At 51.4% G+C, this 18,356-nt stretch overlaps 1 protein-coding gene across 2 annotated transcripts; it reads right to left on the bottom strand.

Annotated features, from left to right (window-relative positions):
* Window positions 1–2,576: 2,576 nt before the first annotated feature.
* On the bottom strand, window positions 2,577–17,195 carry PLEKHB1 (pleckstrin homology domain containing B1). Of its 2 annotated transcripts, none has more exons than XM_080816443.1 (7): window positions 16,887–17,195; window positions 14,347–14,422; window positions 13,087–13,239; window positions 12,390–12,492; window positions 11,317–11,356; window positions 4,502–4,601; window positions 2,577–3,919 (listed from the first exon to the last, which is right to left on the bottom strand). In XM_080816443.1, the coding sequence occupies exons 1-7, from the start codon at window positions 16,902–16,904 to the stop codon at window positions 3,783–3,785; spliced, it is 627 nt and encodes a 208-aa protein (XP_080672569.1). In that variant the 5' UTR covers window positions 16,905–17,195; the 3' UTR covers window positions 2,577–3,782. The 2 variants fall into 2 exon arrangements, with proteins under 2 accessions (XP_080672569.1, XP_080672568.1); XM_080816442.1 differs by lacking the exon at window positions 16,887–17,195 and adding an exon at window positions 15,659–15,775.
* Window positions 17,196–18,356: the final 1,161 nt, after the last annotated feature.

Genomic DNA, 18,356 nt, shown 5'->3' with positions numbered 1-18,356 from the left:
GTGGACACTTGGGCTGCTCCCATAGTTTGGCTATTGTAAATAATGCTGCAACAAACATGGGGGCACCTGTATCCCTTTGAATTAGTGTTTTGTATTCTTTGGGTAATAGCCAGTAGTGTGATTACTGGATCATAGGGTAGTTCTATTTTTAATTTTTTGAGGAAACTCCATACTGTCTTCCACTGTGGCTGCACTAGTTTGCATTCCCACCAGCAGTGCATGAAGGTTCCTTTTTCTCCACATTCTCACCAACACTTGTTTTTTCCAGTGTGCATCTTTGACTTATCAGCATACACTTAATATTGTACTACTTCACATAAAATACAGAAAACTTGCCACAGTATAACTCTATTTTCCCACCTCCCCTCCACTCTCCTTGTTCTATTTTTTGGATTCACTCCCAATTTTGCATATACTTATGGGTAATTAATTCTCATTGAATATTCCAATTTGTGAATAGAACATATCATAGATCCACCTATTCTAGAATTTGAGTTTTTTCCACTGCTTTTATACTTTTGCACCTATTATTATTTGGTAAACATGTACACATTTCTGTTTGGTGTACCTGAGGAGTATAATCGATGGATTATAAGGTATGCATATATTTGTCTCTACCAAATAGTTTCCAAAGCAGTTGTGCCAATTTACACTCATGTGAGATTTCGATTTGCTCTACAGCAGTACTTACTGTTGTCTATCTTTTTCACCTTTAGCCACTTAGGTAGGTATGTAGTGGTATCACATTTTAATTCCAAACTTCTCAAATACACTGTATTGACCAAACAAAAGAATATGTGAGCCAGATGTGGTCCATAAGCCACTTCTAGGTCCGACTGTGTTTTCTGAGAATGTTTGTCTTAATGTATGTGTGAATAATTTAATAATTGTCTACTGAACAGCTGGAAGAGTAAAAAATCATGCTATCATCCTGTTGGTGGAGAGATTTTGAAGCAAACGGCACCTGAAGCATCCATTTGTGTTTGTCTTGCCCCGTTCAGTGGGGTGGGTGGAAAGAACCAGGGCATCATCAGGATTATGATAAATGGAGGCTATAGGGGAACAAAGAGCCCTTAACCCAGCTGTGGGAGATTCTCTGTAATAGGGCCTCATCTACCATCCCTCCTCACCATGCAATCTGTGACATCAGACTGACCGAACTTCACGGTGTTTTGTTTTTTTTTTAAAGAATTTATTTATTTACTTGGCAGAGAGAGATCACAAGTAGACAGAGAGAGAGAGAGAGGAGGAAGCAGGCTTCCTGCCGAGCAGAGAGCCTGATGCGGGACTCGATCCCAGGACCCTGAGATCATGACCCGAGCCGAAGGCAGAGGCTTAACCCACTGAGCCACCCAGGTGCCCCCTTCACAGTGTTTTCAAGACCAACGTCTTCTAAGGCCATTGCTCATGCCATTTTTGCATGTGTTCTTTCGGTGTGGAAAACTCTCCCTCCCTTCCCTGCTTGGCAAACTCCTACTCATCCTTCAAGGCTCATCCTAAGTTTCTACTTCCTGTCCCAGAGCTTTCCCATTTCCTTGGCAGAGTTGGATACCTCTCCTCAGAGCTCCCACTCTGCCATGTTCCTCACTTACCTTACCTCATTGAATCATTGGTGTTAATGCCTCCCTTTAAGTTGGCATCTCTGGGGATATGGCTGGAGCAGACACCCTATGCTTTTGCCACTTAGTTCTTATCTGTTCATCCTACTTCTGGCAATGATGCCCCAAACTTACTTGGGGACATCACTCCACCCCTGTTCTAAGCCCTGTTGTTTTAGGCTGTCTTTTCCAGATCACCATAGCTTATGGATGACCACAGGACCCAATTTGGGCTAAGGTCCTTCAGTCCTAGGACTTTTGTTCATACTGTTGAAGGAAGAAGAGCTCTCTTGGCTAGACTTGACCCCAGAAGGGCATTAGTCTGGAGCTGCTGAATGTCACTGGAGCCTTTGAATGAGCCAGCCCTGTGGCTGTAAAGATGAAAACAAAGTCTGAGGGACACTCTTTGAATCCCTGCATCAAACAGTTTCTGGATTTCTCAGTTAAATAACTCAGTGCTTTCCCTTTTTTGGCTTAAAAAGTTTGAGCAGGGGGTTTCTGTTACTTGCAGCCTTAAAAGGCCTGATGCAAGATGGTTGTGTTTCCTTCCCTAGACACCTACTTTCTATGAGACTAACTCATTGGTTCACCTCTAGAAGGATGGGAACCTACTGGAAAAGACCCCTACACCACCAGACTCTCAGCAGACAGGGCAAAACCTGGATCACCCAACAGATCAGATGGCAGAGACCCAGATACAGCCTCTCCCTTTGAGCCCTTGCGGATGGTCACCTTCAACCTACCACCTTATCTATGGGTGAGAAAAGCAAGATCCAGAAAGGTTAAGTGAGTTGCCCCCAAACTGCTCAGTTAACATGCTGTCACCAGTTCTACTTGCCCGCAGAATCTACACATTCTTCCCAGTACACCAAAGAAGGCACTAGTAGGTGCTGAGTCACCAAGATGTCCCAGGGGGAACAAGGCCCCCAGGGCGGGGCCAGGATGTGGTTTATAGATAAAAAAGCCAGAGCCAGGGCTAGAGCCAATCACATCTTTATTAGTCCCTGCAGCAGGGCCATTGGAGCCCCTGTTTACAAGGGAAATTTAGCAGGCTACTCTGGCTACTGGCCAGGAATGTTAGCACTTCTATTAGTACAGAATGGGAAAAGAAATTGGAAGCAAGCCAAATGGAGAGACTGCTGGGCCACTTGACAGGAAGGCACGTGTGGGGCTTCCCAGTGGATCAGGCCCAAGAGGTGAACACTGCCATCTCCCCCAGAGTGAAGGAAAAGACAAAGCCTGAGATGGTTGACAGCCACAGTTACGGAGATAGGTCCAAGTTCCTGGGGACCAGGAATGCATTTCCTGATGGAGGCACCATCCTAGGGCTGGAGGTTCCAAACAGAGCTCATCTGCCCCCCAGCAAAGAGACCCCAGCTTCAGCTCAATTGCTGCTCCAGGCAGCCTAACATAGGGAATAGATGTTTTCTGAGCACTGAAAGAACAAGGGACCCAGGAAGCTGGTAGTGGAAAGGATGGGGCTAACTTCAGAGAATGTTTTGGATTTGAGTATGTGTCAATATTAGCAAAACAGGCAATATATTCATTATAGGCACAATCATGAAACTTCCCTTCAAAGAGCTAACATCTCGCCTTTATCCAGCAAGCTCTTTAGCCTGGAGGGCCATCATGATCTGATCCCAGTCCTCACCCCAGCCTAAATGAACTCTTAAGTCCTTGGACATGCCGTGATATTTACTGCTCTGCACTCTTGCCAACAACCCTACTCCTAGCCTACCTTCGTCTGCTTTTACCTTCATGGGCCAAAGGATGGATAAGTCTGCCTTGTCAAGTGTTTATTTACTTCTGTTTTTCCTACAAACCCTGGAGCAGCTGGAGGAAAGAACCTGACTCCTGTGTCTCCAGCACATGGGACCTTGAAGTCACATGAGCTGTGTTTTCTGTGTCCTGTTGTATTTGCAGGAAACCTGTCCATATATGTCTATAACAAAATTCTGGGGTGTCTGGCAGGAGATACAAGGATTTTGAGCTATGTTTGCGCCTAGGATGATAGCTTCTTCCAATATAGTGTTGGGGAGTGGGATGGATGATCCAAGTCCAGAAGCGGCTAATGGAGAGGAAGGAGCCAAAGTATGGCAGAGCTTAGAGTAGCAGTGGGTGGGGTCAAGTAAGAACAGGGGTTTGTCGGTCTATGCGCAGGGTCCACACTCCGAGTCCCAGGGGTCAGAACCAGCAGGGCGACCACATAAGCGAGCCGAGGGCTGCACCTGTGGCAGCCCCAGCAAGCATGCCCATGGCCAGTGGAGCGCCAGCACTGTAGCAGGGATCTTCCCGCACTACCACGTGCGTCACGCCGGGGCCTGTGGAGAGAGCCATGAGGGCTGGGGACTTAGGAGCAGAGAGATCTTTGTCCCTCTCCTCCCCTAGACTCACACCCAACCCAGGACAAGGGGCTGAGCCCACTCTCCTACACCTCAGTTGGAGAAACTGAGGCCTGGATTCGGAAAGGACTTGCGCTCTTTCCCCAGGGCTTACAAGCCTTAAATCTGCTACGGACATTCTGAGGCTGCGGGTCTAGGGTGCAACAGCGAGAAAACTCCGGGATCTTGAAGAACCTCCTTGACACACCAGAGGGTGGGCTTTCCCAACCGCCAGCCCTTTGGGCGGGAGGCGGTCGTTCCCATGTTTAGCCACCAGGGGTCGCGACGAGCTCAGAAACGGGTATTGCGGGACAGCCCTTGAAAGAGGGCCGGCCTTGAGAGGAAAGGTCAGATCTATGGAGTGTGGGGGCCGCTGGTCCACGAGATATTTCAAATTTCCGGTTGGGGAGGGCCCAGTGGAGGGTCCCGCCTGGGAAAATCCGTGGTCACCACAAGAGCGGGGCTTGGCACTGGAATGGGGCAGAGGGTGGGGGCAGGGGGCGGACTGGGCGGGATACTTACCTGCATAGGGCGGTCCGTAGTAGCTGCGGATGTATGTGGCTTCATGCGCGTTGGGGTGTACCACCTCATAGTAGTCCTGGTACGGGCTGTAGACACGCACCTGAGGAGCTCGACTGGGTTAACTGCCTGGGAACTCTGTCCCCGGTTTGGTCTCCTACCCCACACACCTGGCTTAGGTCCTTCTGGACCCACAAAACCACTTCCCCAAGTTTAGAAATGGTTCCCTAGGAACCAGCAAGCTCCTGGAAAAAGGCCCTGCCTCCTCCACATGGTCCATGGTCCTTGTCCTCTAAAACTTTAGCCCTACATCCAGCTCCCAGTGATCCCATTTTCCTGCCCTGGCCTCCTAGCTAGCACTCCCCTAATCAAAAATTCTCCATGGCTCCCAACTTCCATACACAGTCTACTATTTGCTAGCCGCTCTCCAATGGTCCCATTTGGAGAAATCTCTACTCTCCTCATCATGGGGTGGGGCATCTGGCCAAGCCCCAGGCCCAGAAGTAAAAGGGTGGGGAGGAAAGAAAGGAAAGGAAGGGTAGGGATGGAAAGTAAAGTATTATTGAGCATCTGTCATGTACCAGGCCCTGAGGGAGGTGTCCACATGTATTATTTCCTCTAGTCCTTACTGCAGACACTATTATCTTCACATTACCACAGAGCTGGGGAGGGGGGCTCAGAAAAGAGGGGTCATTGCTGTCTCTGGGAGGGAGGTATGCAGTCTCTCCATTAGGATTTTATCAACCCCTCAAAGCCTAACTCAAAAGCCACCCACTCCAGGAAACCCTCTGGTTTCAGAAAAAATTCTTTCTTCCTGAGTTCTCTATGGACTCTGCTAGTACCTTTTTTCCCCATCTTTCCTCCTGTCCTTTCCTGCCTGCACGCCAAATGTGAGCTACTTATACGCAAGGACTCTGATTAATTTCTGTTACATGCAGGGCCTAATGAATAGCAAGAACCAATAAATATATGCTGAATTAAATGGAAGGTCAGAACCCAAGCCCCTCACTTTATCCCCAGGGGAGCCGACCTGAAGAGGGGGCAGGTCCCCTTCTCTCCTGGTCCCTTCTTCTTAGCTCCCTGCTTCCACATTATATCTCTAACTGGGTGTCACACCTGAATGGTCCAACTCCCTTTAGCAGTCTAGGTGTCTTAAATTCCAATCCCAAAGTGATGTCATCATCTTTCCATCTCCCAAACTTGTTCTTCTATAAGTGCTTTTCTCTACATGTCACCACCATGCATTCAAACCAAGACATCAGGTTGGCACCCTTGTCCTCACACACTTGTCTTCCACATCACGACAGCTACCAGGCAAGTCTCATGATTTTAACTTCTAAATATGCTCTTCTGTCCATCTTTTTGGCCAGTGCCAAGAGAATAAGCCATTGGCTTTGGCAACTTGGAAGTTGTGGGTAACCTTGAAAAAAAAAATTTTTCAGTGGCATGGCTGGGTTAAGAATCTACGCTATGGAGAGTTGAAGAATGATTGAGAGGTAAAGGATGGAATCAACATGTCATGACAACTCTTGTAAGAGTTTAGCTATAGGGGCATCTGGGTGGCTCAGTGGGTTAAAGCCTCTGCCTTCGGCTCAGGTCATGATTCCAGGGTCCTGGGATCGAGCCCCACATTGGGCTATCTGCTCAGCAGGCAGTCTGCTTCCCTTCCTCTCTCTCTCTGCCTGCCTCTCTGCCTACTTGTGATCTCTGTCTGTCAAATAAATAAATAAAATCTTAAAAAAAAAAACAAGTTTGGCTATGTGGGGGCACCTGGGTGGCTCAGTCGGTTAAGCATCTGACTTCAGGGAGTCTGCTTATCCCTCTCTGCCTACTGCCGACTTGTGGTCTCTCTCTCTCTCAAATGAATGAATAAAATTTAAAAAAAAAAAAAGTTTGGCTATAAAGGGGAGTTCTCCAAGCACAACTGTGATTTCAGATTTCCATGCCATTTCTCTTTGATGGGGTTGCCTTTCTCCCCATTTTTCATCTACCTACCTAACTTCTCTTTCAGACTGAACCCAAGTATCACCCTCCCTGAACCTCAGGTTCTGATGGGGCCCTTAGACTCCCCTTATCACAGCACCAATCACTCTACAGTGTCATTGTTTGTATCCCTGCGAGTGTGTATGTCTCCCATCGGACTGGGAGACCCCCCCACCCCATAAAGAAAGGTCTAATCATGTCTCTGAACATGATAGGTGCCTAATGGATTGAATTAATCTCAAGTGAGTCAAATACCAGCGAGTCACCCAGCTCTAAGTCCAGCCTCAAGTTAGGGACAGTGACCAGTCCCAAGGAAATGCAGGAGGCTCAGACAATCAATGCTCAGTCTCAAGTGACTTCCCTTACTGTGCTCTCCCCTAAAGGTGATCCAATTGGGCTTTCTAGTGGAGGGTGGCCAGGATCTGCACTCCATACCTAGAAGGGCCTACAGAGAGCCAAGCACTCAGATCCTTGACTTTTATTTGTAGAGGACTTGAGGTCTAGAGCCTGCACCTGCCCAGTAGCTGCACAGTAAGCCAGGGGCGCGGTTGGGCCTTGGAGAGAGTGGAAAACACCACCTCATACCCCTTGCGGCACCTGTTTCTACCCTCTGGCCTGGTTGGCCCAGAGGAAAACTCACACGGGTCGCCTGGCAACAGGGCAGGGGATCCTCCGGAGACCTCATGGATAGAACCTAAGGCCTTGATCCCTGATCCTCTCCCTCCCTAAAAGCCTAGCCCCTTTTGCAAGTACAGGGTCAGCCAATCAGGGGGTCACATACAAATACAACCTTTCCCCCGCTTTAAACACGGGGATGCCTAAAACACTTATATCCTCATTCAGGCAAGGGGGAGGACTCAGAATGCTGGGATAGAAGTCCTAGTCCTGCCACTGATGAATCAAGTGACCTGGTCCAGTTATATTGCCTTTCAAAGCCTCAGTTTTCACATCTGCAGATGGGAACAGTCTGCCCCACAGTGCCCATTCTAAGGCACAATGAGAATCCAGCCGAGCCATGTCTATGCAACTGGACCTGTGTGGGCCTGGCACTTCAGTTCAGTGGTTCTGCACATCGATATTACCTGAAGTTTTTTAAACCAGAGATTTCCAAGGCCCTACTCCAGACCTATGGAATTAGAGCATCCAGAGGTAGGATCTGAATGCTTGAATTTTTAATTTTTTTTTAATAAGTCCTGAATTGATTCAAAGGCACAGCCACATTGAGCACCACTGTGCCATGAAAGAAATTCAGAGTTGGTTATAAGAGGAGGGTCCTCCCCTGCACCCACCCTGTGCCCTGCTGAACACTGGGGACAGAGAGAGGATCCATCTCCCACTCCTGCTTTCCAGAGATTCTGGGGTGGGTAAGGGGGACAAATACGGACTAAATTATGATATGTGGTAGTGATGCCATTACAGAGGGTTTTCCCACCTCCTTCCTCCCTTTGGTCATTTGCTTATTTGGTGAACACTGTCTGAGGCCCACTTTTGCCCTAGCTCCATGCACCAGGAATAAGGAGAGTCAAAAGACTGTTCCGATCACTGAGCACTCATTGAGTACCTGTTGTATATCCAGCACTGTGCTAGACACCTTAGAGGCAGAGCTGATTAGACCTGGTCTTTACCTTGGAGGAAGTCCCAGGTCTCGTGGGAGAATAGAGACCAAAATACAGGGACTTGTACCCAGGCCTAAGAAGACAATACTAAGCATTTAGTGCAGCAGGCTGTGAGTGGGGGTCTGGGAAGTCCTCCCTGAGGAGGGGGCAGCCTTTGAAGTGGCTCCTAGAGGCTAAACATCAGTTTGTCAGGTGAATAAGGAAACTAAGAGTTTTCACCACAGAGAGAATGGCACATGCAAAGCCTGGGAGGAGGGAATGGGTCTGGCACAGCTGGGAACAGAGGAAACAGCAGAGCACCTGGAGCACAGGGGAGGAGGAAGATGTGGTAGACGAGACTCGCCCAGGCCGGATCCTGAGGGCCTTGAAAATGGGGCTATGGGTGGTGTCCTGTGGGTGATAGGGAGCCATGGAATGTTTGTGAGCAGGGAAGGGAGGCGACTGGGCCCAGTTCTGGAGGCGCATCGTCATGGCCAGAACAGAGGCAGGGAGAGCTGAGCCAGCACTTACCCAGATCCGCCTCTCAACCTTACAGGGGCTCCACGAGCGGGTCACACACCTGACCCTGGGGCAAACTCGGCGGCTCCTGGGAGGGACGGTGGCTCCAGCTGGGGCCTGCTTAAGCCACAGAAACCCAAGAAGGGGGAGGGAGGGAGGGAAGGAGCTGTCAGAGGCCCTCTACATCTGGAGAAGCTCAGAGCTTTTAACAGGCCCTACCAGCCCCCTCTGTCAGCTGGTCATGGGGAAGAGTTGTCCTCTTCCTCTTCAGCCCATGGTAATGGAGGGAGTCTCAGAGGGGGCAGTGACTTTGCCAAAGATACACAGAGAAGGATCGGTAGAGTCTCCAAAATTAGCTCAGCTTCGCCTCTTTTAGGCTGCTGAGGCTCCCAGTCTCCAGGGAGGACAGAACAGGTCTGATCTACCTTCCCACCCACCTCCCTCCTTCACTGGCCTTCCAGCCTTGCCCCTGGCCGGATCTCTGGCCCTGTGTTCCCTGGAACAGCCTCCATCCAGAGGGGGGATAAATCTGCAGGACATGGAGGGACAAAGTGCAGGTCACTCCTCCATAAGCACAGAACAGAGAGCAGCCATGGGCAGGCATGGACACTCGGAGCCAGGCAGCCCCTGGTACAGAGACAGAAGCACAAACACATTCTACTCGAGCAAGCCCAGGGACCAGAGGGGTGTGTGTGAAGCAGGGGTAGTGAGAGGTGGAGAGAGGGTCAGAGCAGAGAGCTGTGGGAAGCAGAGTGGCAGGAAGGTGCACAGGCAGAGAAAGGACAAGGCAGCTTCATAGAGTCACAGAGCACAGACGGTCAGCCCTCACCTCCTTCCGCCTCTTTCGGGTGGGACAGATTTGCCTGCATCGGGGGGATTTGGAGCTCAGAGGCAGGTTAGCTAACAGGGGGACCTCCACCCTGCTGAGTGCTGCCCCTGCCTCCTCACTCCCAGATTCTGATCCAACCTCCACCCAGAAGCTGGGGTCTGCTCCCTGAAGTCTGGCCACAGTCCTCCCTGCTTAATACCCTTCATTGCTCCTCAGAGGTCAGCTCTCCCATTTCTTTCCCTCCATGTATTATAGTTCAGCCAGGCCAGACTCCGGCCCCTTGCACACACATGCACACACACACACACACACACACGTGTGTGTGTGCACACCCCACTTGTCCACCTCTGCTCATGCAGCTCTTTCTGCAGATGATGCCCTTCCCTCCCCGTCTCACTGGCCGAGGTGCTGTACAGGTTCTTCCACTGACTTAAGACTGTGAGGCTATGGCTAAGTCACTTCCTCTCTGAAGGTCACCTGCCCTATCTGTAAAATGGGACTCAAAGTACCTACCCTACCAAGGCTGTTGGGAGATTAAATGGTACAAACAATGGCAGGCACCGAGCACGATGCCCCGCCCTCAGCAGATGCAGGCCCAAGAAGGGTTCTAAACACAATCATGTCTTCTCCGCTACTTCTCCCCAGACTTTCTCTCTAGATCAGATCAGGCTCCCCTGTGCCACAGACAGAAGGAGCAGGCACCGAACGTGGAGTCAGGCAGATGCGCCAAATTGGGGCACCCCTGAGCTGTGGGCTTTGGGCGGCTCCTCAAACCCACACCTTCATCCATCACTAAGCTCCATTGACTCTACCTCCTAAATATGTCTGATCCTTATCAGCTTAGTCCAGACCTCCAGCCAGTCATCAGAACTCTGTCCCAGCCTAGTTAGAAGTAACTAGTCTCCTGGCATCTACTCTTAACCCTCTGCTGTCTGTTCCCTACCTACCAGCCAGACTTATCTTTTTAAAAAATACAAATCTGGTCTGATCTGTTCATCTCATCCCACTGCTTAAAAGCTTTCAATGACCCCCTGCTGTTCTTGGCAGAAACCAATGTCGGGAACACATCCCATCATGCCAGGCTCTCTCCCCTGCTCTCCATCCCTAATCTCCAGCTGCCCCAGCCTTCATTCTGTTCTCGAACTTGCTAAAGTCATAACCTTTCTCAGGGCCTTTGCATGTGCAGTTCCTCTGCCTGGAAAGCTGTTCCCTTCACCCCACCGCACCCCTTTCAGCCAGTTGATTTCTGTCCATCCTTCAGGTTTCATCTTTAGCCTTGTCTGAACTCCCACCAGGATCAGGCCACCAAGGTGGTCACACGTTGAGTGCACGCGGCACGTCCTGTCAGAGCAGTTCCCATGACTGCAACAGAATCATGAACTATGTGCCTAGTTGCTTCCCGTCCGGCTGCACACTAGGCTGAGTCCAGGAAGGCAGGGCCTACACCTCCCAACTTAGTTCACCTCTGACCCCTGCCCTTTGGCACAGTGCCTGGCACATAGTAGGAGCTCAGTAAATATTTGTTGTGTGGCTGAATGAAGCTCAATCTTATCATCTGCAGGGAGGGAACAAGAATCCCCACCTCACAGGACTGCCTCGAGCAGCCAGAACTGGACCCACATCACCCCGGGCATATAATAGCTGCTCAATAAAAGGTGGTTCCTTTCGCCCAACTGACAGGCCACCTCCTTTCTCTCTTTCCTCCAAGCACCAGTTGTCTGTCTTCTGTCCTTTTCCACTCGGGACTTAGCACATCTGAGTCCACACAAACCTATTCGCTCGCATCTAGGGGAACTGAGAACTCCTGGCAGGCAGAGACCGAGTCTGAATCACCCATGATTCCATGGCAGGAAGGGGTGGTGAGGAGAAAAGGAGAGAATGGGGTTGCTCACCGGGGTGGAGTTTGCCTCCAGCAGCGCCGTCTTCCACGCTCTGCAAAGCAAACCCCAAAGCATGAGGAGGAAGGTGAGAGGTCAGGCCCCGAGATGTAGGCCCCTACTTTCCTCCTCAACCAGCCTCCTGACTCCCTTGACAGAGGTGACCCCCCTCCCAGCCCAGTCACACAGACAGAGCCCTCACTGGAGCTGGAGCCTCCTGATTCATTCTTAGCCCACACCCTTCCCTTCTTCCAGTTTCCCTGTCTAGACAACAGACGGCTGGGCTTGGGTGGTCTCCTAGGGGCCTTCAGATTCTGGCACGCCTGGGCTGGTCCTCTCACTGCAGCTCACCTCCACACCCCAAACCTACCAACATAGCTCCCCAACACTCTGACCCCAGAGCCCGTGAAGGCCCAGTGGACACCAGACAATCGAGCCTTTGTTGGTTGCCATGGCACCTGGCTGGGGTGGACAAGGCGGCTCTGTGCTTTGTCTGCCTGGAGCTCAGCTTCCCCCACTGCCACACACCCCATCTCTTTCTCTCTTCTAAATGTGAAGGCTGACTGACCCTCAGCCAGAGGGTAGGAAGGGAAAGAATGTGAGGAAGCAGGCACACCCCGTATTGCAGTGTGGACCTGCACCTGACATTGGGGTGTCCCCGGAACAATAGTGGGCTGCCTCAGTGAGGCGGTTCTGGGTCTGTGCCTCAGATGAAAGCCACCCACCAAGGCATCTTCTCAGAAGGCAGTGGGAAGGAGGACCCTTTATGGATGTCAGTGAGCTGTCTTTTCCCCTGTATCAGCCCGAGTGAGAGCGCATCTCTGTCGGATAAATACATGACTCTCTATGATCGGGGACCACACACCTGAGGCAAGTATACGGGTTCCATCACATTCTGGGTGAGGACTTTCCTGGGTACCCTACCAATCACGGTGAGCCATTCAGATGCACTCCGCCCAGCCTCCGCCCTGCTGACAATCTTTGTCCCCTCCCCCCTTCCTACCCTTTGGGAATCAGAAGGCCCAACAGGAGGAGGCATCTGGGTACATTCCCCAACATTCTGCCCTATCCTCTCTGGGAGGACTCACATGGCATCATCCTTGGTCTCTGCACACAAGTGGAGACGGGAGCCCTCCCGCAGGTTCACGGTCAGCAGGCCATCTCGGCTCCGGCCCTCTGGGGGCTGCACATCTAAAGGCAGACACACGCATATGGGGTTTCCACGAAGCACAGGTCCCAGGTCCCCCAGTAAAATAGAAACAAGAATAGGAATCGACCTCTGGGTCCTGATTCTAGGCCATTGCCAGCCTCCTCTGATCCCACACACTTTCTTTTGGGATTCTGCTTTACTCTTTAGAACCCTTCAGCCTTTCCACATTGCCTACAGCCCTTGTTAGAGACATCTATCAGTGACCCTGTTATAATTGTGGCCTGAGTCTTGGTGGAGGAGATTTGCTGTGTGACTCTGGGCCAGTTACTGAACTTCTCTGATCCTCCTTATTTTGCTTCATCTTTATCTAGTTCCTGGCACCTGGAAGGCAGGAACTGTGTCAGACTCACCTCTGTGATCCCAGTATAGGACCCAGGCCCAGCACAGGGCCGGAACTTAATAAGGAACTCATTTCTTAATTCGCACCCACACAAGCTGGTGTTGATAGAGGCCTAGAAGCATTGTCTGTGGAAGCCCTCTGAAGGGGCAAAGAGCCTGATGCAGGTATTATCAGACAGATGCAGTGGGAGGGCCGTGGCCAGAGTCACAGTGCCAGAGGGGAAGGGGCTTCTCACCATGGCACTCTTGGCCAATCTTTATGTCGCGGACGTTGAACTGGATGAGCACGCGGTCCTCCTCGTCCTGCGCAGTCTCGTCACGGTAGTAGCCCAGGGTCCCATCCAGCCACAGGGCGAACCAGTTCCGCTTCCAGCGGCGGAGGATGGAGCCTGTGCGATGGTCCACATTTGCTAGGCGGGCTGATAGCAGAGCCTGCAGGGGGGCAGGAACCCCCCTTACCCCCAACCCCCACTGTTGTGACCTCCCCCTTTCTTATCTATCTACCTCCTGAAATGATGGCAGGGCCTCTTTCTGCCTTGCTCACCCAATGCCTCTCATTGGGCCTAATACATAACAGAGACCCCATAATGTGTTCAATGGTAAATGAATAACCAGATTCCTTCCTTGGGGGCTTCCAAGGCCAAGCCCCAGGTTTCTTCAAGGACAAAGACCTCTCCTTATCTGAGCCTCCATCTTATCTCTTATCTCCCACTTGTGTGACAGCCTTTTGTGTAGCTACCAGACTGGGGGGCCTGCAGCTCCCCATACTGGACCTGGCACCCAGCAGGGCCTGGGCTCAGTGTTTGCTGAACTGAATGAAGTGAGTATGGTAGTGGGTCGCTGGAGAGCTCCTAACCCAGGGTAGCTCTTGTTCAGATCACGATTCTGGCCAGAGGTGGGTCTGGAAGCCTGAGCCCTACCTTCAGCCATTTTACAATTGAAAATCTTAACAGAAAGGGCAAAGACATGGGAGCTTCTTCGAGCTTTACAGATTCCAAGGCACAGAGGCGTTTTGATTTTATTCTAAGCCTTATTCTGTGGCCAGCCCTGGGCTAGGGTGCTGTGGATATGCTGAGCCTCAAACCCGGCCCCTGCTCTTAAGCAGCTCACAGTCTGGGGCCAGTATGGGGAGGGGTAAGACCCATAGGTAAAGGTGGTTCTTTTATAGGGGGATCAATGCTATCACGAAGGTATGTATGAAGCATTGGGAACAGTGTGGGGAACTTACACTGTTGGTGCTACAGCAGAGGCTGCAGCAGGGGTTAGAGGCAAAGTCAGAGAAGGCTCCTCACAGAAGGGGACATTTACCAAGCAGTCAGAAATAGGAAGGACATTCCAAGCAGTGGGAAGAGTACGAACAAAGGCGTAGAGGGGGGAAAGAGGGTCTTGTTTCTTGGGAGAATGGTTCACTGGGGCACACCCAACAAGCCACTTCTATACCCTCCTGCCCCTGGACAAGGTACAGACAGACAAGGATTTGGCCCAGGGTCACTCACTCTGTCTCCACAGCCAGCCGCCCCTCACCAGGGCCATTTCTTCAAAAGGACTTTCCAGGGTGGGGTCAGGCGGGACCTGTGAGAGGAGCCACGGGACACAGAGGCCTCATCAGCAGCCCCCCGGGCAGCTCCCCAGAGAGAAGCCCCAGCCCTGTCCTCCCTGGTCCTCCCTGGGGGAGCCACCGAGGAAACCTTTAAGGGAGTGTTCGTAAACAAACAAGGGCAAGCCTGCTTGTCTCCTTCTCCTTCTCTGCTCCAGCAGGATAATGAGAGCACTGTTCTTGTGGGGTCAGCAGAGCAGCCACCCATTGTGCGGGGGTGAGAATGGGGCCCGGGAGCCTGGATTCCAACCTCAGCTCCATAACCTTGACCATGTCCCTTCTGCCTGGCTTCTGATTCTGGATCTGTGAAGGCATGTCTATGAGGCAGGTAGAGGTGGGGGTGAGGAACGCTTACAATGTTGGAAACCCTCGAATTTCAAAATGCTGGCAGCACAGACTACTAAAACCAGGGCAATGAATGAGGGACTTTCATGATAAGAAAAGCCTCCCTCCCACTTGCACCTCAACTGAGGCATTTATGAAGTATGTAAAACGATAGTTCAAAAGCAGCTCTGATTGCCCGAGCCTTATGTGCCAGGCAGGCTTCTCAGTGTTTGCATCTATTATCTTGTTGAAGCCTCACAAAAATCCTTGTTATTACCAGAAAATAGTCATGGAGAAGTTCAATCACTCATGCAGATCTCCCTGATTAGAAAGCAGGGGAACCTGCCTTCACGCCCAGCAGTCCCAGTTTCTAACCATCACACCAGTAGGAGATTTTAAAACTCTCGATACCCAGGTCATGCTCCATAAAAACGAAATCAGAAGGTCTGGGGCTGAGAGGCGAGCACTGATAGTCTTTAAAGATCCCAGGGGATTCTAATGTGCAGCAAAGTTCGGAAATCGCTGCACATACTATACCACTTCACCTTGTCCCCACTGTAACTCCATTAGATGGGCAGAATCTTTCCTGTTTTACAGGTGGACAAACTGAGGGACAGCAAATGACTTGTCCATGTATGTGAAGGAGCTGGGACTGGGATCCAGATTCACTCTCTTTCTGAGGGCGACTTACTTGCGAGCGGGTGCCTCTACCCCTCCCCCACCTGCTCACACCTGTTGCTGCGTAGTAAGGGCTGGCACACCTGAGCAGGAAGGCCTGACTTTGTCCATGCTTCTCCTGCGTCTCCCTCCCTTCTCCAAGTCCTAACACTGGTCAGACAGAGGGTCAGGTGCAAACTCCCTCTCCAGCCTCCCCTGGATGCACCCACCTGTCCACACCTCTTGCGGATGCTGCAGCCAAAACCGCCGCTACTTGATGCTGCGGCTACCCAACCTGCTGCGCCTGCGCTTTGTGTGCCCCACAACGCCTGGGGCATTTCAATCCCCAGGCTGCGCCCTGGGCTAGGCTAGCCCTGGGCCCCGCCCTTTGGCCCCGCCCCACCTCCAAGAGGGGATGGGCGGGGAGAGATGGGCGCCCACGAGGCTTCTGGGACTTGTAGTCTGCAGCCCTATAGCTGGGATGTACAAGGCTTCTCCTGGGCGGTAACCCTGTGCTGACCGGGAGCACAGGTGAGAAGCTGCACCTGTAATTTTATTTTGCCAAGACATCTGTGCGCTCATTTATCATGAAATACATTACCTAAAAATCATGAACTCACTCTCTAAAAAAAGTAAGGTTGCGAGGAGGAGCCAGGCTCCTAGTTTTGCCATGTTTTCTCAATACTCAGTTTGTGCCACGCACTGTACTGGGCGCTAGTGGAGGGCACAAAGGAGCATCCGACAAGGCCTTTCCTCCTTCCTTCCTCAGCTTCCAGTCTGGTGGGGGCGGGGGGAGGCTAAATGTAAACACAGGATATGATTTAACCATGGGAGAGGAGTCTCACTTTGCCCAAGAGGTTCAGGAAGGCCTCCCAAGGAGGCTAAAAAGGGTCCTTGAGGGATGAGTAGGAGTTTCCCAGGGGACAGCTAAGAGAATCATATGAGCACTGATCAGAAAGTTCAAAAGCATGTCCAGTACTTCAGTGTGTTTGGAAAATAGAGTGCAGGGATGGGGAGGGCATGGGGAGTGGCAGAGGATGGAGCTATAGGGTTTGCAAGGATGTAACATGAAGACTTGGATGACAGGCTCATGACTTGCTTGGCTCTTATGAGCTCTTACAGCTCTTATAGTGGCTGGAGCTTGGGGGTGGGGGTTTCAAGAGTTAGGTGGTCTGATTTGTGGGTTCAAAAGATCTTTCTAGGGCATAAAATGATTGGAGTTGGACCAACTGGGAAAAGAAGACTGTTTCTGTGTCGACCACCTGGGTCTGCCCCTCCATGATCACTTCCTTGAATAGCTCAAACCCATAAGCACCCACCTAAGAGCAGACCTAGGATGTCATTCAGAGAACAGGGACTGTTGGGGATCCTGAAGGGCTCTTGGACCCAAACCCTATTTGAGAGGGACACCCACTCCACCCTAGGCCCTTCTTCCTGTCCCAGAGGACTGTTCCTTACCGGGGCTGCAGGACTCATGGTTCCTGGCCAGTCAGAGTAGCATTTCCCAGCAGGCTCCTGCAGGGGGGCATTTCCCTGAGCGCCTTAAGAGATAAGGGGATCAGGAAGATGCTACCAAGTGGGACCCGGAAGGGGGAGGCAAAGAGGAGGCACACAGATCCCAGAGAAAATCGTCCTCACTCTCCAGGCACTCCCCAACTTTCCCGACTTATCTCAGTCGCTGACTGTCATTCAGTTCGCTGGATAACATATCATCCGTGATTCAGAGGTGGTCTTGGTCCCGTTTGTCTAAGATTCCCAGAGCGGAGGGGCTGGGCCAGTCCTCCTCCCTCGGTCGGGGCGGGGCTAAATCTGCCTTCTCCCGCCAGGCTGGACAGTGCCATCATCCCAGCCTGGCTGCACCGCCTGGCTCTTTAAGCTTCCTTCTCGCTTCGGAGTTTCTGTAATCCTGACCTTGAGTCACCCTGGCGCTTCGTCCTTTCGTGCAGCGCGTGCCTTGCTGGGGGATTCGCCATGGCCAATCCTATTAGCCGCTGAGCTCACCATTTCTGTGCAGCCCCAGGAACCCCCACTCCCAAACCACGCTGTTTCTGACCCTGTGCCTTTCTCACCCTGGAATGTCCCACCCCTGCCTTCGGGCTAAAATTTGAGCCTCACGGTGCAAGGAAGGAAGGGAGGCAGTAAAGAAGGGAAGAAAGAAAGATGGCAAAGAGGGGAAGGAAGAGAAGAAAGGATAGGAAGAAAGGAAGGAAAGAATGAAGGAAGGAAGAAGGGAGGTAGAGTAAAGGGGAAGGAGAAGGAGGAAGCGTGGAAAGATAGAAGGAGGGAAGGAAGGAAGGAAAGAAGGGAGGGAGGGAGGAGTGGAGCCGGCCTCAGGAAATCTGGATCTGGATTCTGACCCTCTCCCCAGCTCTCCTTGCTCCTCTCTGAAGGGCCGTTTGGTGTCATAGAAGAATGGGGGAACAGTGCAGACAGTTTCTAGATGACATTGTCTGGACTTAGCAACTAGATGAAGGGGGAAGATTCTCCAGCAGCACTGTGGAATTCACAGGGAGGACGCCCCCCCACCAGTACTCCCCAAAGAGCAGGTGCTGTGGCAAGAAAAAAGGGAATGGTGCTTGGTAAACTAAAACCACCGATCCTGTTACAGAATCCAAATGCAGCCCCATCTGGCTTGTGTCTCTGAAATATTGGTTCCCAACCGTCTTTGAGAAGCTGATAAAAGGTATAGACTCTACCCAGGGAAAAAAATGCACACACATAATACATTTTGCATATAATTCCTAGGAGTTTGTAGACCCCAAAGCCCTGACGATTACTGCAGATTGTTTTTTAATTTCGAGAGCTGTGTAGACCATTGGAAAGAGTGTAGGCTGACAGGTGAGAGACTCTGTTAGCATAGCAGGAATCCCAGCTCCCAGAGTCTTGGCTTTGAGAGGTGGTTTGTTTAATCAACTAAAATGTATTGAG

The sequence above is a fragment of the Martes martes genome, assembly GCF_963455335.1.
Source record: "Martes martes genome assembly, chromosome: 10".
NCBI classification, from domain to species: Eukaryota; Metazoa; Chordata; class Mammalia; order Carnivora; family Mustelidae; genus Martes; species Martes martes.
This window is presented reverse-complemented; position numbering and strand designations above follow the sequence as displayed.

Bases quoted from the DNA above. Each gene is read 5' to 3' on its own strand.
- PLEKHB1 (XM_080816442.1), bottom strand. From the start codon at position 15,766: ATGCCCCAGGCGTTGTGGGGCACACAAAGCGCAGGCGCAGCAGGTTGG. The intron at 12,493-13,086 runs GTGAGAAGCCCC...GTCTGCCTTTAG, and splicing joins GATTGGCCAAGAGTGCCATG to ATGTGCAGCCCCCAGAGGGC. The intron at 3,920-4,501 runs GTAAGTATCCCG...CTCTCTCCACAG, and splicing joins CTACGGACCGCCCTATGCAG to GCCCCGGCGTGACGCACGTG.